The sequence below is a fragment of the Harpia harpyja genome, chromosome 2 (assembly GCF_026419915.1).
Source record: "Harpia harpyja isolate bHarHar1 chromosome 2, bHarHar1 primary haplotype, whole genome shotgun sequence".
In the NCBI taxonomy this organism is placed as follows: Eukaryota; Metazoa; Chordata; class Aves; order Accipitriformes; family Accipitridae; genus Harpia; species Harpia harpyja.
The window spans coordinates 33,223,472-33,251,230 of NC_068941.1; the positions used below are offsets into that span (position 1 = coordinate 33,223,472).

Genomic DNA, 27,759 nt, shown 5'->3' on the forward strand with positions numbered 1-27,759 from the left:
TCTACCAGTGTAGAAATCACTGCATATAAAAATATTGTTTGCTCAAAATAATAATAGCACTAAGTGTGGAATAAATGCAAATAAGTAAAAAGAACTAAAAAAAATTTTTTTCAAAGCTACAAAGAAAACAAACCCCTACTATTTTACCCATATTTAAGGACACCTATGTTTAGGGCGGCATGGTGTTCGCAAAAAAAAAAAATCAGTGTCTGCTGAACATGCAAATGGCTTTATCGGCAACAAAGTTAATGCTGTAAGAAAAAGATAGTCACATTTTAATTTTATAAATGTTTCTTGATGTCAGTAACATATTACAGATTGAAAAGTGAAATTAAAGAGCAGCAGGATGTATTTCTTTATTTAAAAGAGGTCACTATTCCAAATCTGTAGTTAACAGAATGGTTAAAAGTGAAGCGTGTACTAAATGAAAAGACGGCAGCAAAAAAGCAGATCTGAATTCATCTGGAATAAATTCATGAATTCACCTGGAAACAGCATTAATAAAAAGCAGTCTCAGTCCTGGGATGTTCAACTAAGCCAGCTAATTAGCCCCGCAAAGACAGGGCAAAAAGACTATTTAAAAAGGAAGCACAATAATGAAACGTAAAGAAAGGCAATATAAAACAAATCTCTGAACAAAAATGAGGCGAGAAATCATTTTCCCCGTGGCGCTCTCCACAGCTCCTGAAAGTGCCTGCTGCTGGTAATGAATGAAATAAAAGGGGAGGAGGGAGAACAGAGAGAAAGAGGTGTTATCTTACCCGCTGACGGAGCTTATCGCTCCACTCCCTTCATGACGCTGGGAACTCACAAGCCTATAAAATGTGCCTTGCCTCCCAGTCCCCCTCTCCTTCAGCAAAACCAAAAGCAAGAGGTGGCCATACAGAGGAGGAATGGGATGCTGTTCCACCCGGAGGTAGCTGTCCTGACTCAGCTGGTACAGCATTTCTAACAGTTTGAACAGTGTAGCCAAAGCTTTTTCTGACAGATCTCTCCTTCCCAGTACCTGCTGTGCTGCCTTACTTCCTTTTTTCTTTCTTTCCTCTTCTTATCTGTTGGTGGGGAATTTAGAGGGTTAGGAGAGGCAGGTGGGAGAGGCACATCATTCCTGGAAGAGAGGAGAGGAACATCCAAGATGACTTCTGTCCCCACAGCCAACTGGAACGTGAGCGTGAGCAGCAGGTGGAACGTGAGCCTTGCTGCCGCGGGCGATCCCTGGGGACAGGCGCTGGGAGCGCCAGCTGGAAACACTTCTCCCCCTGTAGCATCCTCAGCAGCCAACTTCTCCAATCAGTTTGTGCAACCCTCTTGGCGCATTGCCCTGTGGTCTCTGGCTTATGGTGGTGTAGTGGCAGTGGCCGTTTTTGGAAATCTCATTGTCATCTGGATCATCCTGGCTCACAAGCGCATGAGGACGGTGACCAATTACTTCCTGGTGAACCTGGCCTTCTCCGATGCCTCCATGGCTGCTTTCAATACTCTCATCAACTTCATCTACGCGCTGCACAGTGAGTGGTACTTTGGGGAGGCTTACTGCCGCTTCCACAACTTCTTCCCAATCACAGCTGTCTTCGCCAGCATCTACTCCATGACAGCGATAGCTGTGGACAGGTGAGAAAAGAGAGGAGAAGTTTAGGGGCAAGAGATTGAGATCAGATTCTCTGTTGAAATAAAAATACAGAGATAACAATCATGAAGTGATGAGAGGCAGAGCCCTCAATAGTTCATTGATTGTGATCCTCTGTACTTCTTTAAGATCTCTCTCCCTAACACACTGTTTTTCTCCCTGTCTTTGGTCTTTCTCCTTCAGCCTTTCATTGGTTTTACTGCCTCGCTTGCTTTTACAACAAACACTTCCTCTCTCTGTTTGACTTCAGCTGGTCTCTATGCTCCATGTTTTTAATACTAATTCTGTAACAGCAGCCATTGCTCAGGGTTTTGCTTCCCCACCTGTGAAAACAGTATCTGTCCCTCAAAGTCATCTAATTCATACTGTTAAGGAGTTGTAGAGATTGTGTGTGAAGGGAAAGGATTTCAAATTTCCCTCCTCTGTATTTCTGCAGCTGGCAGAGGCATTTGCCTCCTCCTCAGAAATCACTTCAGACTCTGCTTTTAATAGCTCTTCTCACAGACAGCTCTAAGCTGCTTGGTTCCTCCTGATTTTAACTAATGAGACAATTTACATTGCCATTTGTAGATATCCAGAGGTCTGGTAAGAACGTGGTTTTAAAGTGCTTGATTTTTTTCTGATTACTTGCAGCAAAACAAGCCTTTGTGACTGTGAAAGAAAACAGGATGGGGAAAAACTTTACCTTTGTGCTCTTGACAATAATGGAATAGGACAGCTGTAGTCTCCATAGAGTAAAGGGGAGATGTAGTTGTCAGATTTCTGACAGAGATGCTTTGATGGACCATCTTTCTCAGAAGGTGCTGTGAGTCTCCCCTAGGAAACATTCCTTTCTTTATGATCATTTTCACATTTACTGTACTGGAGAGATAACTTACCCCATGCTTTGGAAATCCAATAAATTCCTGAATTTTCATTCAGAAAAACAGATCGCTTTGTGCTTCAGTTCTTTTATTCCCTTTAGCAATGCACTGAAATTACCCACAAAACTCCTTTCTACATATTCAAATCACGTTATGTATCTTGCCTGAATTGACTTGGCAGAACTACAGGACTTTCAGATGACGGTAGTTAGGATTTTATATCGTTCAATCCATCTTCTGAAATGTTATTTCTCATTTCCAGGTACAAAGATTGGGAAACATGTTGTTGTACCTTTTTTCTGTGCTGTGGACAAGTTCATAATAATGCTTTTCTGTTGGCCCTACTAATTGCAAATTTTAGGTGGCATTCTCAGCCAGACACATTTCTGTTCTGTAAAGCTAAAAATGAAAGAGAAAATGAGATTCTTAGCAACTCTTCTACCTCTCTGCTCTGGGGATGGGTGAAGACAGGAGGAAATCAGTACACTTTCCTCCTGCCAGTGATTTATTTTGTTCCCAACTGTTACTGCCCACTAATAATGGAGGAGGTAGTGTAAAGCCAGTGATACTATCTTTAACCAGGCAAAGATTTCTTCCATTGTCAATTTGGGTTTAGCTTAAGATTCTCGTCTAGCTTGAGATTTTTCAGAAAGCTAAAAGTTTTGTAGTTGATGCTGGGGATTTAACTGTTATTGCTGCAGCTGATCATGTCATTAGCCGAGCAGTTACTAGGATGCTCTGAGTAAGGTTTTTTCATTTTTCTGACAAAAACATCTGCAGAGGTGTAGTACTTACTGCCTTGAAAGTTCCTAAATTTATGCTAGGAAACTGGAAATGAATGTGAATACAGTTCCTTGGGAATCCAAAGGCTGCCCTTCTAGAGTGAGAGAAGAATAGCTCTGCTCCACACTGACTGAAGTGCAATGGTCAGAATCAAATATATTGGAAATGTTTTCCTTGGTTTAGCAATGTGAGACACTGGTGCTAAGTTGACTCAGAAGTGAGTCAATTAGTACTGTTATTCACTGATCTATTTCTTGTCTGAAAATCCCCTGAAAAAAATCACAATTTCCACCCCACCACATCTTCCAAGTTCACCTGCCCCCCAAAACAAATCAAAATCTTCCCTTGGGGGGAGCACAGTGAAAAATACCACAGCTGTGTTTAGGTGAGCTTTCTGTAGTACCAAGGAGCATCATGTAAAACAAACAGAAGAGCAGTCTATCCCTCCTTCCCTATTCACACTGCTATTCCTTTTCCTTTTATACCAAATCACACCTGATGCATTCAGTACCTTTAACCATTTCCCGGCTACCTCTGCAGAACACTTCTGCAGAGTCAAGAGGAAAACTGAGGGTCAAAGTGAATCCCAAGGAATGTCCTTGGATGTACAGACTGCCCTATTCCAGGGCACAGATCTGCTGGGTGGACATTTTTTAAAACTTTGGCTCCCATTTGCCTTCTGTAAAAGTTCAGCCAGTGCTTCAGACAGGACACGCCGCTTTAGCTTTGACCCAGTAAACTCATTCTTAAATATTCGTGTTAATTTAAAAATTAAAAAAAGAAAAGCTACAAATTAGGTTAAAGCTACTGAGGGAACTGAAACAATCAGATGATTTTCTAGTAGAAATTGTTAGCATCCCAAAATACTGAAAAGTCTTGGCTTGCAACTGAGTAAAAAGTATGTCATGATATGCTCCATTGATTGTTTTAGAACATCCAGATGTTCACAGAGTACGAATGAGTCGTTGCAGTTCTAGACATCACTGAGCACAGTGATGTATGGGCAGTATATGTTTCCTTTCACATGTGATTCTGTAGGCCATGTTGTCTCAGTTGTGTGCACTGTGAAATTACTGGAATGACACAGATTTCTGTGGAGTAGGCAGCTCCTGCAGTGGGGTGCGCTGCATCTGGAGCTGATGATGGAAGTATCCAAGACTGCTGTATGACCACCTGGTCATTGAACATAGACTCAAATTTATGTGGGTTTATTCACATTTCTGACCACCCTTCCCTGGTGGTCTTTTTCCCCTGCCTTCTGCTTCTTTTCCAACAGGCTGTTTGCAGTCTGCCGCAGAGATGCCACAGGTAGCTTGAACTAAGCCAGCTCGGGTGTCAGAAGCAGCACAGATTTTACGCTGTACTGCTTCATAGGCATTCATTCATTCGTTCTTCTGTAGCTCATGCTGCACAGTACAGTGACATTGCTTCCAGTGCAATAGTTCCTTTGGCTATCTTATGGGGATAAACTTTTAAAATAGCCTAAGATAAACTGAATAGGGGATAGTTCTGGAGCCGATATGCCCTTGCCACTGGCCAGCGCATGATCCTAAAGGGTGACATGTCTTAACTCCATCTGTGACTACTGGCTGTGGTACAGTTCTTGGACATACTAAAGACAGCAACTTAGGCAGAATTTAAGCCATCTGGCCCTGGCCATCGAAGACCCACTGTCCCTTCCTACTAGTCCTTAGGATGCAGAAGAGGTGGATCATGTAGGCTGGCAATTAATTTCCAATCCCAAGATTGCCTCGTTATACAACCAGTTTTGTGTGTAGGCCTAGAAATTCTATACAGGTATCTCTGATGGTTAAAGCGGAAGTTTGGAGATGTAGCAATATAGCATAAAATAACATGCCTTCAGTAGAGAACTTAGTATATTTTTATGCATTTTTTTCCTGTTATTAGCACATCTACAGTATGACTTTCTCAGTTATTGCTCTCTCAGCAATTCTGTAATGATTTCCTCCTATCAACAAGTTTAACTCTTTGTAAAAGCAACTGCTTTGGAATTAAACAAGGTATTCTAACAGTGATGGTAAGTAGTTGCTGATCCTATGCACATCTTACCATTTCTTTTCTTCCTAGCATGCAAGCAAACTTTTGGTCTTTGAAGAGCTATTACATATATATTATATTTCCTTATATGCAAAAGTAATTGAAAAGAATGACATATATATGCCAGTATTTCATACAAATGCAAATAAATTTACATTTACGATACACCAATGTTCTACATTACTGCAAAATGGCCTACAAGGCTTACTGCTGTTCAACATGGGTCAACATAATAGCATCCAAAAGACCTATGTAAGTTTTTTTAAACAAATTATTATGAAAGAGAAAAACAATGGATTTGACCTAATACTTTCCAAAGATCAGATTCTGCCAAATATTACCCATCTATCCTAGCCCTATACTCTGCAAAAATCCCAGCCCATTTTTCAGTTCAGCTACTTGCAGAGTCAAAGGTATTGCAATAGAAGAATGACAAAAGAAAGTCCAGTGTTAAAGAGAATTCCATTTTCATGCACTTTTTTTTAATCACAAAACTTTCTTCACATGTTGTGCTGATATAAACTCTGAAGCTGTTACAGTTTCCTGCCCCAGTGAGCCATTAATAATGAAAGTCCAATAATTAACTTCAGATCAGGAGATTGTCAAAGTAAATCACCACTTTTAAAACTTAAAACTTGATCATGTCCCAAAGTCCCATTATGATTTCAACCATAACTTCATCTTTTACCCCTTTTTTGGTCCTTCTGATGGAATGAAATGCCCTTTTTTTGACCTACAGGCAGATACAGAACTTTATATTTTTCTAGTCCAACAGAGCTGTTATGAAACTTCCGATTTGTATTTATTACACAGAACTGCGTCTGCGACTCTATTTTTAGAAGGAATAAGGCTATTAAAATTAGAGCTCAAAGACAGGTATATTAGCACTCTTACTTCTGGTACCCCAGACAGCTCACTTAAGTATGACTACACAGCATCGTGTTATTGACATGGATAACATGTTGACATAAGGATGGATGTTTTTAAAAATTTGATTGAAAAATCAAATAATCAAACAATTTGCAGCAGAATGAGAATCAGAATCCAAGAGGCATGGGCCCAGGTTTCTCCTTCCCAACACCCCTACATTCACTTTGCTGAACACCAGACTCAAAATCAAATTAACCTTCAGTAATGAAAGATTAGATAATTAGAGAATCTCCATGTTTCAGAATATGATTGATTCTTGTTATTAGCAGTCTCTGTTTCCTTTTGGTTGCCCTTCTCATTTCTTTTTAGTAAGCTTCCTCAAGTTTTTATAGTTCCCCCTTTTTAAATTAAACACTATCATAGCAGCTTTAGGGGGCTTTTATTGTTTCTGCAGAGATGTTAAAACCAGCCATAATCTAGATGCTATTCAAAGAATAATAACATTGAAGCCTGACCATAGACACTGTTCAGGACCAACTCAAGAGCTTCTTGTTTACTTTGGCTTCTCCTCATAGATGCTCCATAGAGCAGTCATTAATGTTGACCAAGAATATATTTTGTCTGCACAGAAGTCACTGATATCTTCTATTATCATTGCATTACCTGCTATCACAGCCTTTCTAATTTCTTTTGGCATGTCACCATTATTACTGTGAATTAGTTGAGTGTATAATTCTGAAGTTTATTTTTTCCAGAGTCATGCTTGGAGTTTCAAACCATAAAATTCTATATTATTCATGAATACATTTGGTTTACTTGACTTGATTTTAAACTGTATTTAACATTCAGTTTTGTTCCTCCTCTTGCACAATCTCCTCTCTTTTTTATGAACCTTAGTATTACAGTGTTACATTCCTCCTACCTAGTTTTTTGTATGCCTATTACACCAACAAGGATCCTTATTCAAAACTTGTCATTCTAGTTTCCCACCTTATTTCTTAGACTTCTAATATGTCTACAGAAGCACACATATACTGGGTCAGTTTTCTATTTTTCTGTGACATTGTTGAGTTACTGGTGGCTGTTAATAATCCCTCTATACACTCATTAGACTCCAGCATAAGTAATATGATACGAGCTTGTAACAGAAGACAGTTATGAGGCATAAACACGATTCAACTTATCAAATGAAACCTAAATTCATCATGTGTACACACTCAGATCCTCAAAATATCACTTAGGCTCTTCATTCTCTTCAAGTGTATGCTATAAGAGCAGTTATTATTGTCACAAAGTAGTACCACAAGCCCTATAAATGAATCTGTTACTGAAATTCTGAAGTAGGCAGTTGGTGCCTTGAAAAATGTATTATCTTTCCTGTAGAATACATTTTGGTATCTGTCTCTGCATGAGTTCCTATTCCTGGGACAAAATGCTCAAGGCCTTCATGTGCCATAAACATTTTGAACTGATATTCCTGCCAAACTATACGTGACCATCTTTGATGTAGAATAACATTATCTGAATTGGGAGTTAAGTATTTGTTACCTGTCCTGTGTGCTCAGAAACACTGAAGTATAGGGAAATGAGTATGTGAAAAAATTATCTCAGATATGTCTAACAGGTTAGGATATGGAGTGCAGAGGGCATGACCCTATGTTGTGGTCGTACAGTAGTAGCATCAGCAAAAGATGCACCCCAGGAAGACGTATACTGGTATTTGCATTCTTGTACACGTCCTTGGCACCAAGTGTTTTGTGCTTGGCTCACCAGTGAATAGAGGAGGTTGAAGTCAATGGCAGGCAGGAAACCTGCATTTCCCAGCCAGCTGCCATCCCCTGCACAGGGTTCAGCCCAAACAGAAGTGCAGCCTTTGGCCCCTCTCTCACTCCCCTTCCCTCAAACTCTTGTCTCAAAGTAAATGGTTTCCATGCAAAAGAAGAGAGAATTTGCACTGAAGACCAGGGAGAGAGAGATGAACACAGGAACAAGAAAAACAAAAAGCTAGATGGATTCCTTTTCTGGTTTCTTGTGCTTTACAGGCTATTTTCCCCAGAGATCTCTCCCCTTCATATCTGGAATATTTTCATCTGAAGAAATGGGTGAAGGGGGTTTCTGTAAACTCACTGTTCTGTTTTTTCCACAAGATGCCATTTTATTGTTAGTTACATTTACCTGCCTCTGGTGTCACATAACTACACAAAACACTACCTGCCCTACTCCCAAACTAAAGTTCAATACAGCTTTTTTTCCAATCTAGTGGATGGCTTCATGAATCAGCCTTGGTCACTGCATATCATGAAGGGAAAAATGCAAGATATGCTTTTAAAATTATCACTACTATTACTTTGCCAGTCAAAATATAGAATTCAAACAGGACATCCTTTCCCTGTTTCTCTGTATTTCTCAATTTGTATTTTAAGATGGAGCACATCATATTTCTGCATTCCAGTATCCAGGCTGCCCTCTGAAAAGTACGAGTTCTCAGAACTGGAGAGAAAAAGTTGAACAGGAGAACATTAAGGGTTCAAAAATCAAGAGGTGAAACATAAAGGACTCTTTATGACTTGGGGGCCTAAAATGATTTTCTGGGTTTGACAAATTCTCTTTCTTTCTGAGAAAAGAGGTGAAATAGTTTCTACAAAACATCCTGATGCAATGGCTACAAGATTCAGACTGTCAGAGACATAGGAAAAACAATCCATTTCTTGTTATGGTGCAAACTCATAATGATCAGGCGAAAAGACAGCATCTTTTTGGTTTTGGGTCAAAAGTCATGTCAGAGTTATGTTACTGATAACATACTGAGGCAGTTTGGGAATAAATATAGGCCTAAGCTATTTTTCTTTTTGTGTTGCATTGAGTAACTATTCTATTTAACAAGGTGCTTTCAAAAGATGCAATGAAAAAAATCAGGTGGATACACCAATATCTTGAGGAGTATAAGCAACATTTACAACAGTGACTAACCCTAAGTCTTCTTGTTCCAGGCAGGAAACAACATCTGACAAGTTTGAACTATATGTTCAAATGAGAAGTTCATTTTAGACAGTCTTAGCCTTAAATACATTTTCTCCGTGCCCTTATTTATAGCTTAATGAAAATTATTAAAAGATGTATCTGTGCTTTACTGTGTAATGTAGCCTGCAGTACTTTTCAAAGATAGCCAAGGGTTGGAGTCACGTCCCAATTTCTCAGGACGATAACTCAGGTTTGCTGATTGCCAGGTCAGGATTAAGGCAAAACGAGACCAGGGATCCTTTAACTCACAAAACTCACCTTTTATTCGCTCACAGCAAGAATTGGCATGCTGACCACCAAAATTGGGATGCTCACAACAAAAATTGGCATGAAGCTATGCCAGTAAACTGTGTAACGTGCTAACCATACATCACCAAACACATACTACAGGCCTTGCTTATCTGGGAATCAGTTCAGGGAAGACAATAAGGAGATCCCTCCCATGGAGTCACGAGGTTCAGAGCGGACCCCCTTGCTTTCTAGACTCCTTCTCACAGAGGAGCCCAGGGGCGGCTGGACCCGCTTTTAGTCCCAGACTTGGTCAACGGTTTATGTCTAAAGAGATGAGGTGCAGCGATTATGGATGTGGAAAAGGAGAGGAGAAAGATTTCACCGGTCCTGGGTCCAGCGTTGAGTTCAGGCAGCCGAGGGGTCCTGTTCCGGCGGGTGTGCGCACCTGGGGCTTCAGTTTGTGTCCTTTTATCATCCCTGCCCCCCCTTCGGGCGAGCATTGGGCTAATTAGGTGTCATGAGCGGTTGGTGAGCCTTTGGGCTTGGGGGTAATTTGGGGAGTAACTTCCCCTTCCCTGCATGGTGAGCTGCCCTGCTCAGCACATCAGAACAGGGTATCAATCAGAACAGGGAGCTGTGCACCCTCCAGCGCACCCTCCCCCTCCAGTTGCTGATGGGCTTCTTTTCACCTGTGGTTCCTTGCTAGGCACAGTTCCTTGTTATGCAGAGTTAGTCGTTAAGTGGAACTTGCCCCACCACAGTGTTTGAGACATTAACTCTTTCAGTCTCTCACAGTTGGGTTGTGGGGGTTTTCTTCTTGAATATTATTGCCTATATGCATGTATTTCTGACTGATTTACCAACCAGGAGAGAAATTCACGTTTACCTAAAATAAAATTATTTCATAATAACTGCAGAAACAAGAAGGAAGCCATTCAGATGACAGTGTCAGAAATGTAAGCAGTAATAGAGTGGGTTGTGGTCTGTGCAGATGGAGCTGGTTTTGCCGACTTTGCATTGACATTTGTCCTTGATAGCCCAGGTAGATAGTATTCAAAGAATAGGAGAAACAGAAGCCCTTCTGTCAGGGGAAGTCAGTTAGTCCATCATTTTATGGGACAGGCCAAAGAAAATTGTTATCGCTTTTCTATCAATATGCATAGGTATAGAATACATTGCATAAAATCAATTACATACTTATAGAAATCTAGCCCGTTGTCAGCTACCAAAATGTTCCTCAAATAGAAAGCATTGCACTGTTTATGAGAACTCAGCTATACTGAAGAATTCCAATATTCCTGTTTTAAGGTTTCTGTTAAGAGGTACACAAAACAAGGCATTGGGTGCCAGTCCTGATTTCAGAAAAACTGCAGTGTTACCCCCTGCTCAAAGCACGACGGCCATTCACCAAGAGCAGCACATGTGCCTCTGAGTAAATCGAGGCCAAGTTATCCCTCAGGGATATTGCCCACTGATCTCTCAAATGTACGGTATGTTTATCTACCATGCTGTCATACACTCTTTCTTTATGCTGTTAGCTTTAAGGTGATCACTGTGTAACAGTAACATTGTTCACTGCAGATCCTTCTGGCCACCAAACCCAGTCTTGTTCAACAGTCCTAGTCCCACAAAAATGCCCGTAGCCACCCTCCTGAAGAGAAAGTCACTCTCCATGAATGAATACAGACCGCTCCCACAAGAAAAGATGGAGCCTTGCACTAGTAGGTAGAAGATAAAGATTAAAGAATGCAAAGGTTAAAGGTTTGGTTTTCATCATACAAAAAATGCCTCTAAAATCTCACAGTTCATTCCATCCTCTTCAGTCTACTGTAGCTACCTAACAGAGACCTTTTTCTAGGATTTTCCACAACAATGCTTTAAATCAGGGCAGGGAATCATGGCAATTTCCCTACCTAAGTTTCTTAATTACCAGTTGTTTCCAAATACAAAGTTTCAAAACCAGCTCCTGTTTTGAGGGAGTAACAGCATCTGTGCATTCACAAAGGAATTGCATTCTGCTGTCTGCTGTTGACAAGCCACTTATAAGCAAGAATTATGATTTTCTCTCAGTCTCTTCCTTTGTCAAGTCCCAATTTCCTGTTACAATTTGGGGCTGAAATGATTACTTTTTTCCCCGTTTGAGTTTATAAACACACTGTAAACAGGTGAAACAAATCACTTAGGATGATTAAAGGGTTCCAACTGTGTCTCCAGATGGGCATTTGTAGGATCCAATTTTGAACATCATTTTGGTTTAAAATGTCTTATGTATTTTTGCTACAATTTTCCAAATAATGTGTTAAAGAGGGAAGATTTTCCTGCCTGTATTAGTCAGTGTATGCTGTTTTACTAAAAGATAAATTAGGATTATTTTTTTATCTTTTCTACTGTCAAGACCATAATACACAAACTTCAGAAGCTTTTATAGTACTTACCAGCTATTTGTCTCTTATGTTATTTGCAAATTGTAAGAGAGCCGCATAATTATGCTGTCATTATAACCACTATCTTAAAGAGTTTATCAATGTTATTCAAATGAGGACTGTCTCTATTATCGTTTCAGAGAAAACAGATTTTCTTGATTTGATGAACCCAAGAAACAAGTACCAAACAGTAAACTGTAGACTCCAGCCAAACTGAGCAGTTCTGAAGGAAACTAGATCTATTCTGACCCCAGCAGATAAGAAAACAGTCTTGAAGAGCGCTGCAGCAAGCACACCATGATGCGCCAGCCATTATATCTTGCAGCCTGACTGATTTCTCATTAAGTTCAATGGAAAGACTCTTGCTGACTTCAGTAGTAATTAGTTAGGGACAAAGACTAACACAAGCCAAAGCTGGAAGAAAATTGATGACAGTGGGATATAGCATGATCACAGCAAACAAAATCATGTGCTAATGATTCTAGTGATGAAACCAAAGTGCTACCTAAAAATGCTTTAGAGTAATACATAGAACATGGTGCAGGTGTTGAATAATCCACATTCTTGCAAGTGTTGGCTTGAGTTTCTACCTGCACATATTTACATCCCTAAATTTCTAAATATGCATATTCCATCTTGCAATTATCTTCCAAGTGTTAGTGTTTATGTTGGATGGAGTAATACTGGTTTCTGCTTGTCGTCATAAATGAGCATAATGAGTTAATTCTTTTCAGTTGATATGTACTTTGGATTCAGCATCCCTGCTTTATTGTGTTGAACAAGCTATCTGTGGCATTATCAGCAGCTCCCACTGGAGTGAGAAAGCATTGGAAGTCCGATCCTGAAATCAAACGACCTCAGTGAGAGTTCAGAGCCCTTTGTTTGGCAAGGGGTCCCATTGCTCCAGCCTGGTGACTGACTAAACAGTAAATGTCCAAAGACTACAAAGCAAATTGGCACAGCACCCCACTGAATAATGTTTGTGTGGCTACAGAACACTTTTCAGGGGTGTAACAAGTCTTTAGTTGCTTGTAGCCATTATAAATCCTCCTTCAGCTCAAATGCCTACCATCTTTTAGTGTCCTTAGAGGTATGGAGGGGACCAATGCCTGTGTAGAAATATCACAGAACACAGTAGACGTATGAGGGCTTCAGCACTCGCCACTTTCACTGACTTCAGAAGGACTGCATAAGTTCAGGCCACTTGAAAGAACCGTGGACAAGCAGAACACTCTTTAAGACAGATGACACTGGAGCATCAGAGAAGTCCATCTGTTCCCCTTACATGCAGTTTATGGTTGGCTGATCACAGAGAGAACAGCTCTTTGGGAGTTCTCTCCCATATACCTGCAGAGGCAAAAGGGCTTGCCACCACAGAGCCCTACTGTCAAAACATTGTGCTTTCTACTTACCTTGGAATCTCTGGTCCGGTAGTGCTGGGTTTTCTCCTATGTCTTTTGCCTTTACATTACCCAGTTTTCTTTCTTATTCTCTCCTCTCTCAACCCAATTTCTGTCTGCTATTATTCTATAATTCCCCTTTCTTTGCTTCTCCTCCTATTAGTTTCTCATTATTCTTGTTTCACTTCTATTCCTATTTTTGCACTCAGCAAACTGTTCCTCCGTCTCAGTTCTTTTGCTTTTGCTCCAGACCCTGTATCTCATCATTCTCCCTTTCATTCATGGCCTACTCACACAATCCTCTTTTTTCTACACCGTGTTCAGCACCATTCAGTGCACAATTCAGACAGCATGTCTGCTGCTCCCCCTTGTAACTGGCACTTTGCAATACAAAATATATGTAAGGATATCAAACAGCATAAGGAGATGAGCCCTAATGACTGAGCTACACCATGAAAGATTACAGTTTTCAGCCATGGGTAATTGGGATATATAGGGGCAATATCCTGCATCACACATACACATCATCCCATACTTAGCCTCCTCACCTCACTAATTTTCTGAGCTACACCTAAGCGTGGAACCTCTAGCTTGTGCTAGCAGGAGCTTTCATTCCTGATGGAAACACCCTAGCCAAAATGGACAGAGATCAAAGGCAAGGTCCAACTGAAAAATTAGTGACTGCTCCTTCAGGTCGAGGCTAAAGAGATAGACAAACAAGTTACTACCCTTAGGCAAGTAATGGCAAGATAACATTTCCAGCAAACAAAATCATAAGCAGGAGTGGCTAAGCCTCCTTTGCAAATGACAGCTAACAGTGCAGGAAGGACTCAGTTCTCTTCTGGGCTTCTTTTGGCTACAGAGATTAACATCCAGAGACAGCTTGGCTATGGAGGTGTTTTTTAACCTGCAACTGAGAGTCATTCCACATTTTCCACTATCCTTAATTACGGCAATGATGGCTTCTCTAGGAAAATGCTACCAAACTTACATGACAAATTTGAGCAAGTGTAACAATTGCAGCTATAAAGCCATATCTCACTATGTTAATTAAGCAATTTTGTTTCTAAGAAAAGCCACTTAGGGAACAAGTTAGATACGTCACTGTAATTGTTAGTGTACTGGCAAATTAGAATAAATTAGATTTGTTATCAAAGGCTCAGTAGTAGAGAGCTGTCAATACTCTCTGGTCAGCTAAGTAATTCCTGCGCAAAGTCATTATTGAGGGAATGGTCAAGGCTCCTCCACCTCCTCCCCATCTTGTTTGTTAGAATGACTGCCTGCTACCTTTTTGTAACCTATCTTGTGCAAAAGCTAGGCTGTTGGCTTATCACTCAAATTTCAACAAGAAAGACAAGTAGCCTGCTTTTCATCTGATCGTTGTCCTTTGACTTACCTCACTCAGCCAGCCAATAGTTAAAATTTCCATCAGTACAGCTGAATGAGTCATTTCACACAAACAATCCACATCTTTAAAGGGCAGTCACCAGACAGGGAGATAAAACAACGAATTTTATCTTAGCCAAAGAGAATTACTGCTGATACCTACTGGGAATATGAATAATATAACTGGGAATAAGAATAATCTGAATGTAATAGAAATCTGACAATAGCACATAAAATAATGTCAATGTGCAATCTGAAGAAAACTAGCAATTGAAAGGAATGATTCCAGACTACGAGGGGATGCCTTAAGAGTCCCACAAGCATGTGAAAATGGTGACTTGTTTATGGGTTATCACCTACTACACGTAAAGATCATCAAGCATTTTGGACAGTATCTGGCAGCCCACACTCAAGCTAGCTCAATTTGAAAGACAGGACTTATGAATAGAAACTTATGCTCATTACCAAGTTGTATTTACTCTTTGGAGGAGAAGGGAACTAGGAGATAGAGGGCAATAATCCAACTGATGTATATTTTCATGAGATCTGCTGCTCTCTTAGGACAAGACACTCAGCACTCGAATACAGCTATTGCATAGTTAGTATGTAATACCAAAAGCACCAGTTTAGCTGAAAAAAAAAAACCAAAAAGCAGGTAAAGGAGAGGAGAACTAATTATGCTGTGGGGAAAAATATGTAAGTGCAGTAAAAACAATGCAAAATGAATAGGCTTGAAATTTTAGATATGGAAATTGATGATTCAGAACTGAAATTTAGATCACTGTTTCTGATAGCATTTAAATGTTTTAAGCCTGGGTACCACTATGATGGCAGATGTTGGATTTATCACGTATTTGATGGTTAACTATCAATAGAGTTATTTTTGCTAAAACAAATATCTATTCTATAATTACCCATCTCTCAAGTATGAAATTTCCAAAAAGTAGGAATATCTTGAATGAAATTTGTTTGCCATAGCAGGTAAACAGCAATGCAGAAGATTTCTTGCACAAATTCTTAACAGGAGCATTATATTATGAATATTATTATTGTCTTGTAGCTAATGTTTGTACCTAAAAATCTTGGGCAAGTCTGCCTAGAACCTAGGTGTGTCCTGTAAAAATTAGGACATGTCGCACCTTCCTTCATTTTAAACAAGTGCTACTCTTCTAATTGCAGAAGAACAGAACTTATGCATCCAAAAGAGGATTGATTCAAATCAATGGCAGCTTATCCATTGATTTCAATGGATTTCAATTCAAATCCTGCCTAAATTTGGAAGCACAGACCCAGGCTGTCACCTAACAGTATAAGAAGTGTTGTCATGATCTAAAGCCAAGGCAGAAGACGAGAACACAAAAAGTAAACATCATGAGTGGCTCTGGAATTTTTTTATCTATAAATGTCAAAAGGACAAACATACTCAAGAAAAATAACAATAATTGCATATTAGTGTCACTTTGGAATAGGACCTACTAATTTATGCTTTCTCCCCTACAAAATGATTCATCCTCTGTGAATGTAAAGTAAACTGATTTTATAACTTCTAAGCCCACAGCAACACCTAAAGTCTCAAGAATAGCACAAAATCTACAAATGCTGATGCGACAAAGTGATTTTTTTTGCACAGTCCTGCCATGCAATGCCTATTACTGCCTATGTAATTTTCCATACAGAAAATAGTCTCTGAATCTATCCCAATCCATCTTTACATGAGGTAGAACTGTAGAGAAAGAGTAGATGAAAAGCCATAGTACATCTTTTACTTATTGCAATTCCTTTAGAAGGCATAAATGACGGAAGGAGGAAAGCAATACTGGAAAGTTCTGAAAATATTTTTTCTACACATGTAGGCTGGAATAGGTGTGGTTTGACTTTGTAGCTGTATTTAAAACCTGAAACAGACAAGGACAAGGGTAGTTACCAGGCATGAAGACTGGAGACCTATCATGGAAACAAAGAGGACCTTTAGGAAATCACTGATATACTCCAATAATCTTGTCAAAGATGATCAGATAACTGGACATGTGTACTGTGAAAGAGAGTGAAAAGTATATGGGCCATAATTATTCTTTGGCAATGAGTTTGCTTCTTCCAGAATTAGTACTAATCCCTGACGACAAACTGTTGAAACTGATCCAGACATTCTCCTAGAAATTTGGAAAACTCTCATTGGTAAAATATTCAGGCTGGTTTTCATATTCATCCCAGTTTCCTATCTGCTTCAGGTGTTTTCACATAATATGAAAATAAAAAACCACAAGGAAACACAGAAAAGAATATTTTAATTTTGTTAGTTGCCTTTTGACTTGCCCTGGTTATTCCTGAGGAGCTTCTAAATCATTGCTATTCTAATTCTGATTTCAGAAAAGCAGTGGTTTGGGAAACACAGTGTAGAATGTCAATGCTACCAATGACAGCACAAGGGCAGATCTTTCATTTCCTGAATAAGCACAGATACACTGAATACTTCCATGGAAATTTCTTGATTTAAATTGCTGATCCGTTAACTCCTACATTAACTCACAAACAGCATTGTGTTTCAATCATGAATAAAAGGATTTTTTAATATACTTTGAGAAACCTCTGGATCTGAAGAAAATATTAATGTAGAAAACATTTTCTTGTGTTGTTTTGGAAGACATTAGGATGTCAGATTAAAGAACATGTAATTAGTTATTCAGCATGCTATATTGGTAAGACAATAGAGACATACATATAATCAGTATCTCCCTGGTTTTACAGAATTACAAAGATTTCTTTAAATGTGATTCTGCCTTATATGTATCAGCATTCCCCCTAATAGTGGAAGAAATTTTGAATAGTGTTCCTACTTAATTAATATGATTAATGATTTTGCAAGTCATTATTTGGTCAATGTTAAATGAAACAAAATAGTGTGATCAGGGAAGTTGGTGGAAAATACATTAATTCAGGGTTTAGACCAGAAATCAAAGCAGTAGTCATGCTAAGAAAAATGTGGAAAACTCATGAAGTATGTGATATGGAGTATATAAAATACAAAATTTCTGTCTCCCTTGTTCCTTGCATCTATAACAGAGATCAAAAGACAGAAAACCAGACTTGTTTTTCTTTTACTGTCTGTCTTGATGCCTTCCTGTTGCTCTTTTTTCCTAAGCTTTTAAATTGTAATTACTTAGAGTAAACTTTTTAATGTTTTTTTTGCATGTTCTTCTAAAGTTATCAGCATACATGGATTGCCAATACAATTATAGGGCAGCAAGAAGAATGCTATCCTACCTGTGAACACAGGAACTGAGAAAGCAAATGAGATGTTTTCATGCTTTATGCATCCATTTCTCTCGGTGCTTTTAGTGCTTCTACATTGCCTGAGGAAATGGTCATTATGGCTCCTCTCAGTCTCTGTATGAACCAGTTGCAGTCTGGGGTTCTTTGGCAGATGATCCGAAGTCAATCTATGTCTACTGAAATAAATGGATGTGGACTTATTAGGTTCCTGTAGCTTTTGGACAGATAACTAATAATCCTGACAGCTTGGCTGTTAATTTTTTAATTAGAGATAAACCCTGTATTATGTAGCGGAGTAACAGAGGATCCAGCTGTATTGCTGCTTTTCAATCAGGTTGTGCAGTAACAGGATTAACTAACTTTTTGAGAAATACTTGCTCTACTGGTATACATATGGTTAACCAGGTGTCCCACAGCTTTAAAATAATATTCAATGAACCTTCTCTTTTTTGCAGCACTGCCTTCATGGGGGCTGAACCACCCAAAGAGAAGAATGCCATCAGAACTCCAGGAAGACAAATATCTCTGCTTTTATCCTTCTCCCAACCCTAAGCTTTGGTTGATTCTAGATAAATCCTAATCTCTGAAGGTTTCTTATGCACAGGTTTTTGCTTTCTTTTACAGATACATGGCCATTATTGATCCCTTGAAACCTAGGCTCTCTGCAACTGCTACCAAGGTGGTCATTGGGAGCATATGGATTTTGGCTTTCCTGTTGGCCTTTCCCCAGTGCCTATACTCCATAACCAAGGTGATGCCTGGGAGAACTCTTTGCTATGTAGCGTGGCCAGGTGGTCCAAAACAGCATTTTACGTAAGCTTTTGTTCTTCTAAACTTGTGCGTGGTGGTGTCTACACTTGCAATGGACTTGGCAAAAGCTGTCGAGTATCATGAGGATACTCTACATGCAGAATAACTAACAAACAGCATTGATCACTGAGAAACGTAAAGCAAGTTTTCTAAGCTAGGAGGATAGAACATTTTAAGTGATAAGTGGAACACATTTATTCTTTTCCACTTCTATGAGTGTTCTCTATCCCATGCTGCATGTTTACCTTCCTTGCTTCACTTAAGGTGGCTACTTCTACACAGACAGAGATGGTCAGAAATGGAGACAGAACATGCAATTCAAAGAAAGCTTCCTTTTCATCCTAACCAGGAAAAGAAGTATTTCCAGCCTCTCCTTGTCCTAATCAGATTTTTTTCTCTGGATCTCTTCATGAGAGTGTTGGATTTTCCCACTTCATTCTATTACACTATCACAATTACTTATCTCGGATATCAGTCCAAATAAGAAAACTGTAAAACATGTAACTGGTTCCAGTTTCTGAAAGTGTAGAATAACAGTCAACTGAATTGAATATATCCTATTTGTCCCTCTGGCAGAATTAGGAAGAAGTGGTTACCTAGCCATAGGAACATTATCTGTCCTTTCACGTCTTCATTGGCATTTAAGATGAACTCTGTGTTCAAGGCTGAAAGCCTGAGTAACAACCCAGGATTAAATTTGGCATTTTGCTCTCTTTCAGGCAGGTGAAAGAGGCCCTGGTCATATATAATTTTTATCACTTTAGGAGCCATGCACAGATATTTCTCTTTAGGGGAGTAAGGTCACTCTCAGTGATGGCTGGGAATTCTTCACTGATCATTCACTGGGATTTTATCTGAAGACAGCATTTAACCAGGAACTAACAGGAGGCAAAAGAAGTTGTCTTTTTTTTCCCAGTGCTTACATCAGCAGCAGTGACTATGTTGCACACAGGCAACAGGTCTGTGTTGCCTATGTGCAACCTATCTGCCATATGAAGTACATTGGGTAACACAGGACACTTATCAGGGCCTTTGTATAAATATACCATTTAAATACTTATTTTCCTCTTTCATTTATGGTCCAGACTAGAGCTCAAAATGCCTAGCTTGTCCTTAGGATACTTGGCTGTGCAATAATTAAATCAATTCAGCCAGTTATGGACAAACATACCTTATTCTGCAGTCACTAACCGTAACTATAGAGTCATTCTTAATTTATGTTAGTGCAAGTTCAGAATCAGAACTAGAAACCCCATAAAGCACTTGCACTAAAATGTAAATAAATTTCAAGACTTTCAAAAAGACAGTGAAAATACCAAGGACTAGCCAGTAAAGATAAAACACACTTTGTGCTAAAGTAGCACTCTTGACTTCTAGCAGCCCATTCCATTGGTATAGCTCCTCTGAAAGCACTTAATAGCTTAATACTTTTTCATTGCAGGTATCATGTCATTGTGATTGTGCTGGTCTACTGCTTTCCGCTGCTTGTTATGGGCATCACTTATTCCATAGTGGGAATTACTCTCTGGGGAGGAGAAATACCAGGCGACACGTCTGACAAATATCACGAGCAGCTCAAAGCTAAGAGAAAGGTACTGTTCCATTAAATCTCACTAAGTGAATCCTGATAACATCATCTGCAATTGTGTTGCAAAGTATCACAGTATATATCGCAGTTCAGAAACACCAAGTCACTTGAAATAACAGTAATGAGAGATCTACTTCAACAAAAAGTTTGATAAGTTTGACAAGTTGTCTTCTATGTTCACTAGCTGTTCTTTTTGTAACTTTACTGTTCGTCATTAAATAAAGGTAACATTTGGATTTTAACTTCTTACTCCACATGTAGCAGCATATAGTGTGCCTGATACGTGGAAACTAAGCCCAAATGTTTAGCCTTTACAGAGATAAAATACTGAGTTTTGAACAATGGGCTAGTGAAACGTTAGCTCCTCTTAGGCTGGATCCTCATCCTACTGAAAGAAAAGTGAATCCTGCTGTAATTTTCAGGAGATTAAGGCCCATGCATCTTTGAGATGAGTGCTGATCAGCTTGTTCATATTGAACAATTTAGGTTTTAAATCAGTAACTTTTGGTGAGAAGTACAAACTATTTTTTTCCCAGTTATTTTCTTTCAATCTTTTTCACTGTAAGTATTGCCTAATCTAACAAGACTGTGGATTGCTCATGAACTGATTATTTGACTAGTTATAGTTATTTCCAGTTCAGTTTTCATGATGTTGCAGTGCCATAAAGATTTCTTTCTTACAACATTCTTTTTTCTTAACCTAACTTGTCTTCCTTAATAAGGCAACCCTTCTGCTTTTTATTTCTTACATTTTTTTTTCATACTAAAATGCTTTTAGCCTTTTGGATTTGAAAAAATGGTACCCAAACATGGACTTCTAACTCACAATGATGAGCACGTTTTCAATTGCTCAGTTTGCTTTCAATACTGTGAATATGTTTGAACAATGGTATATGCTACCATGCTGTAGCAATAGCAGAGTGCAGCATATTGGGTCCTGAGACAATCGGAGATCTTCTGCAAATACTGGAGAGCACTGATGTTTCCACTTCTTTCAGGACACTGCCAGGCATATGAAAGTGTTTTTTCCCCACATACTACACAGAAATAGTTGTTATGGCAGAGGTTATATGAAAGGAAAAATTAGGATCATTTTCTCATTCAGACGCATGAGAGACAAGTGCAAAACTTTCTATGGCAAGTTTCAGTTGTCAGAATGGTAGACATGCCTAGACAGCTTTCTGGTATGATGTGCAATGCCTCCTATGAAACCAAAGGTGTTATTTATTTTTGCTTTTATATAGCTTTTTTAAGAGGGCAAAATGCTAGCTTCTCTTAAGGAAGCAAAATGCTGTTTGACTAGTATTATCACTATTATTGCCTTGTAACAGTTCAAAGATTATTTGGAATGTGAACAGAGAGAAAATGATGAAGAATCATCATGGGAAACTAACGACTATGTTTTGCGTATTTGCCCCAAAGTGAAATTATTGGACTAATTTCCAGAAATGCTGAAAGCATTTTAAAAGATCAGCATTTCACTCTTTAACATTATCCATAGAAGTCCAACATTACCATTACAGTCTTTGCCATGCATGTTGTCACTTACCCAAATGTGTATTTTCAAAGTTATGAAATTACCTTTCCTACAGAGCATAAGCAGAAAAAGATTTCACTGGTCAATTAACTGTGCTATTACCAATACTGCCCTTTCAGCTAGTGAAAAAAAGGAAGCAAATACTCAGTGAAGTGTGCCCAGGTTCTGATTGTAAAGACAAACCGAGGAATCACTTTCTGTAATAGACACGGTTTGCAAAAGCAAGTGTGGAAAGAAAATTATTAAAAGCTAACTTGAAGAACCAGGAGATCCCAGAACTTCAGCACCTGTTATCACAATGACTAAGTAAAATAAACATCTTATGTCATAAAAACTAAAGGTCTCTGAAGATAAAATCTGACTTTTACTATACGCTATCAAGGGTCCAATTAAATCCCTTGAATACTTTAAAACCAGCACCTCTTTAGAATTCTAAATATATGCAAGAGACAAGGAGTAGCATCCTTAATTAGAGGATTTTAAATGTGAGAGTACTGGAATGCATGCCTTCAACACATGCAACAAGGGGATTAAATTATGTGCAGATATATTGTAGCTGCATCAGTGACTTTATTGGCAGAGCTCCATGACAGCTCTTCAGTTCCACTGCTGTGCTTTCCTGCAGGATTTATGAAATAACTGGTATTTGGAAAGATGAATCATAATTGATCATTCATGGAGATGAACTAATAGACTGGAATCCAAATAAAGCTATCACTCAGCCTGCCTCTGAGAACAGAGCTATTGCTTTTCCCTTATTCAAACAAAGAAATCATCTGTTTTTCTTGCTATTTAGCATGCAGATATCTAGACATATGGAAAGTCTGTGCACTTGTAATGAAGGAGAAATATAAAATAGCTGACTGCGTGTTTCATATTATGCAATGATACAGTGCAAAGGATGTTTGATTAGGATTGTTTGAAACGGTATGTAATGTTAAGAAGGTAGTGAACAGTTCATGTAAGGACTTTAAAAGAAACTATGTTTCCCAAGAAAAGATTTGAAGCTTGAGAAAGTTGTTAGTAGTTTGATAGATAGTCTCATCACTTCGTATGTGTGACTTTGCAATGCACCCTGAATTCTTCTGAAAGCAACATCAAAGAACAAAGGATTCAAAGAATTTCACAGTACGCACTACAGGTTGGGCAACACAAAGTCATACTTGGTATCTTTAAGGGTCAAAGACTTGAAATTTTTAGAAATTCAGGACTGCATGAAACTACTACCACTACTTTTTTTTTTTTTTTTGTCAGATCAAATGTCTCAGGGGCTGACCCATTTAAATTTGCCTGACATCAGTCTTTTGAATTTCTGAACATTCACTACATGTGGGGACTTTACAGCCATTACCCCTTCTTAAAGCTCCTGGCATAAGACTGACTGATGTTCAGCTGAACATAATTTATTCTCCTGCAGTTCCCATTTTCACAAGACAGGATTATAGCTTCAATACTGTCATACATAACTGAAGTTTATGTAGGTGGCTTATAACGCTACTACCAGTTTTACTAGGCCAAGGTGTTCTTTATATTCAATGCAAATACTTAGAGACTTGCTCTCAGATGTTGTCTCCACACCCTGTTTTTTCTACCTAACCTGTTCCAATCCCTCTTCCAACTTTACTTAACCTGTAAGAGGGGATAATCATGTACTGTAAACAAAATCAGTTAGTGTTGTCTTTGTCAAGAGATGCAGTTCTGATACAACTGTCTGAAAAAATAGTGTTTCTCATCAGAAGATGCCACTGCCTTGTCCCATTAGGAAGAATAGAGAAGAACAGAAAACATTCTCCTTAACTTTTATATCTTTTCTTTACAGTTCCCCTTACCTCTAACTACTAACTTTATGATAATATGTCCCTGAGCATCTTTTCCAGCAATTTTCATGATTCCTCCATACTTATGCCTCTGCCTATATTCTTTGCTTCTCCTAACACAGCTTCAGGTGTCATCTCAACTTCTTACTGCAATGAAGAATGATTAAAAGCCACATTTGTCCAATATCAAAACTGTTTTGCAAATTTGCACGTAAAACCAGAAAAAAACTCCGTATGTTTGCTAGTGACTCACAGTATTACAGGAATCACTAAAATGATGGTCAGGTTTACCAGCCTAACTACATAAGAAAATTTTCAAAGTTATATATATATATATATATATATATATATATATATATATTTTGACAGCGAAAGTAGGCATCCCATATTAATTTACAGTCAAATACATCTATTTAATTAGTTACTACACTATATGCAACACAGTGGAGGAGACAATGAAAAAGTAGGAAACTTAAGACTCCCGTCTGAAAAGAAAAGACTACTCAAAACAATGTGGGACTGTAGGAAGAATGATGTCATGAGAACCACTTCTGAATATGAATTTGAAATATTACATAGTGTGAGGAACCAAATCAAGTAAGACAGCAGGACACATTTTTCCAAGTCAGGATCAGAACGGTTACATGTAAATTCAAAAATCACTCAAAATTACCATGCGAAAAGCTTTTACTAGATAAACAGAAATATCCAGGTGAAGTCTTAAAAGACTACAAGTAAATATTACAAAAAGGCATGCCAACAACTTTAAATAATTTTCTTAAATACTTGCATGAAATATTTCCCTCTTTCATAGACTACGGAAGTAAGCAACAGGACAGGATCTGAACAAATGGTCTTTGTAAGAACTACTGCATGAACACTTCACACGTAGCCACTTGCACGTATTACGTATTTCTCTGTTTTGCTCTTTTTTTTTTTTTATGGATTTAGAGTAAGTCCAAAGAAGCGCAACTAAAATGATCAATGGTCTTAAAAAGAGATTAAAATGGCCTGGACTTCTCAGTTGGGAGAGAAGGAGGCCAAGAGATGAGATGATCAAGGTTTACAGATTCACGAAGGTGATAGATAAAGTGACTGAAGAACTGTTGTCACCAAATCCTGATATACAAGAACTAATAGGATAGCAGTTTAAAGCAGGTAGAAGAAAGAGTACTTTAAGAGAGGGTAATTTAGTGTTGGTAGAGCTTCTGAGACTCTCTCCTGTCAGATGCTATGATCTCAGAAGGTTCAGAAAGGGATTAGGCAAATTAACAGGCAATAAATTCATAAATAGATACTGAAAGGCTGAAGCAGGGATGCACCCCTCTCTAACATAATTTTGGATGCTGGAGCAGTATTAGGAAAATAGAAGATGGAAAATGGCCAGGTTCGGGGGATCTCCCTAAACAGCACCTCCTACTGCCACTGTCAGAAACAGAATAGTAGGACAGATGGACAACTGTCTGATCCAGGAGGAATTGTCCTATGTCCTTATGTTCCTTTTTTACATAACAGTACAGCTGTAAAAATATAGTTCAGCATATTATTCCTGACTTCTCACTGACTTTCAGTGCAACTAAAAAGGCAGATTTTCCTTTTTTCTTTTTTTTTTTACCACATATGAATACATGACATGAAATCATATTAAAATACATTTTATACTACATCGCACAAAATAAGAAAAGCACTAGTTAGAAATAATGATACTTTTGCTGGCATTAATGGTAGCTGACCAGGTCAGGATGAAAGAAAGAAGCTGAATTGTTTCACTGTGGAGTAGTTTATTAAGGGGCAGATTTTGTTAAATTGGGGGGGGGGGGAAAAAGCAAGAGAGTCAAAGCCCAAAACATTACAGTGTAGCACCAAAACCTGTGAAACACTGAATTCTTTATGAGCATCCACAAAGGCTGACAAAGACTTGTAAAAACAAGACCATACTCATAATATAAAGCTTATTCATCAAAAATAGGTGATGAGAATATTACACTATGAACTCACATGTCACTTGGTAAGTAATTCTGAAATCAAAGATCCTTATTCTTAACAAGCAACCACTAAGTCTAGACAGACAGACTAGTTAGATACTGCCCCATTCATAAAACCTCATATCAAAGTTTGCATCCAGCCATAAGAAACAAAAGGTTTTGGCACTCTGGGTCCAAGGATTTGTCTTGCATGTGACTTCCTATTTCCTGCCAACACCATCTTGAAACTCCACTTTTATCCTAGACATTTGTTCAGACTTCTTCAAGGTTGGAAAATAATTGCTACCCCAGGGGACTGCACAAAGACATGGTAAGTTTAATATCATCTCAGTTATTTAAGCAATCCATCTTCTCCTAGCTTTTCCCAGCATGAGAACCAGAATTCCAGTCTCCAATAATTTATATGTTATATTCCATTTTCAAAATGGCATAAGGGAGCCAAGCAGTTTAATATGACAGAAAGTCAATATAACTTGATTATCTTAAATTCCATTAAAAACACCAGCTGCAGTCAACTACTCTACACAGCTTTGTACTACAGACTTCAAGGGATAGCCAAATCTTCACAGCTGACACCCTGGTCTATACTGAATCATCACCTAAGAATGTTTTTTAAAAGTCAGACAGTAATAACCACAGATTTTTTTGGCCTTTATTCAGGTAATGGTCTACCAAGGCTGCACGTATGTCTAAATATTCACTTCTCCATGTTATGTATGCAAAGAGAACCAAGTCCTGGAGCACACAGATACAGGGGGAAGGCATCTTGATTACAGCTCATCCAATTGGCCATGTAACGGCAGACTGTGGAAGAGACTTACATTGCCATCGTGCCTTTCCCACCACTTATTTATTCATGGGCATGAATGTTTCCACCTTGTAGGTTGATTTGTGCTTGCGCTTCATGGACAAAAATGACTGCCATGGTGATGTAGGAGCACTTTGCTTACGTACTGACAAGGTGCCCACTCCAGAACTGTGCAAACATACACAAAGGGGCATGTGCGCTTCCCCCCTGGGAAGGTACCCTTTCCCTTTGGTTGATTTCACATTTCTGAGAGTGGTAAGTGGAACAACCCATTCTGTCGTGGGGCCACTGAGGTGCAGAAATTCAATTTGTTAGGAATAATATATATATCCTGCCAAAAATAGGTGCCTGTGTAATTTTTTGGTCCATCGGTAATCCTCTTCTGTAAACGGGTCTACTTTTTGACTTTGCAGAGATTGACAATAAAAATAAAATGGAGAAAAAATATAGGGGCACAGAAACAACACAGAAGAGGAAGCTGAAGAATTAAACCCTGTTTGAAGAACAGCTGGTCTCACTAATCTAACAGTCACAGCACTATGGCTTATATTGTATGGATGGCTATATTGCTTGACTATCTGAAATTTCATACAGCTACAGTTAAATTACCATTTATCCAAAATGCTGATGCATTATGAGCGCCTTGTAGGCCAAAGCTTTATTGTGGTGGAAAATCATAGCTGTACTTCCATGCAGCCATTCACAAATTTAGCAAGCACTGTTCAGCACATTCAAGAAGCAAAAAGACTAAGTAGTATCAGGTTGAAGGACAATTTACCCCAGCTAGCACCAGTTCTGTACATTCCACTGCTATTGTCAGTCAAGAACTGAAAAAAACAGAGATGCTTTTTAATGACTCCAGTCCTTACCTGGAAATATCCACTGATTTACTCCTTAGGCAGCTGAAGGTGTGATAAAAATACCACCCAAAGTGGCAGCTTGTTAGGGTCATACAATGTCTTTCCTCTACATGAAATACAAAAAATTGAACTAAAAGTTTCTGAAGTCATTAGCTCTGAATCTGTCTTTGTTTTCCCTATCATAAAACTAGTCTAACTTTATGATGTCATACTTTTAAGTCAGTCTCCTCTGAGGTTAGACTCACCTAGTCATATATCTTAGACTTTGTGAAATGACTCTAGAAATTAAATCCATTTGAAGATTTTCATATCAACGAGACACAGCAAGTTTTAAACATCAGTTTAAAACTTTAAACACAGTTTAAACACAACTGTGGTTGTGTTTCACATTGTCACATTTCTTGCTTAAAGTAAAGACAAAA

The 27,759-nt window shown here is 38.6% G+C and overlaps 1 protein-coding gene across 2 annotated transcripts in view; it reads left to right on the forward strand.

Annotated features, from left to right (window-relative positions):
- The first annotated feature begins 797 nt into the window (after positions 1-797).
- TACR3 (tachykinin receptor 3) overlaps positions 798-27,759 on the forward strand; it is a 43,740-nt gene continuing 16,778 nt past the window's right edge. Inside the window, exons 1-4 of one of the 2 annotated variants that reach the window (XM_052775192.1) lie at positions 798-916; positions 1,155-1,611; positions 18,557-18,745; positions 20,184-20,334. In XM_052775192.1, the coding sequence (XP_052631152.1) occupies positions 823-916; positions 1,155-1,611; positions 18,557-18,745; positions 20,184-20,334 (891 nt within the window). In that variant the 5' untranslated portion in view covers positions 798-822. Of the gene's footprint in view, positions 1,612-18,556; positions 18,746-20,183; positions 20,335-27,759 lie in introns of both variants that reach the window. The other variant, XM_052775185.1, reaches the window with a different exon arrangement.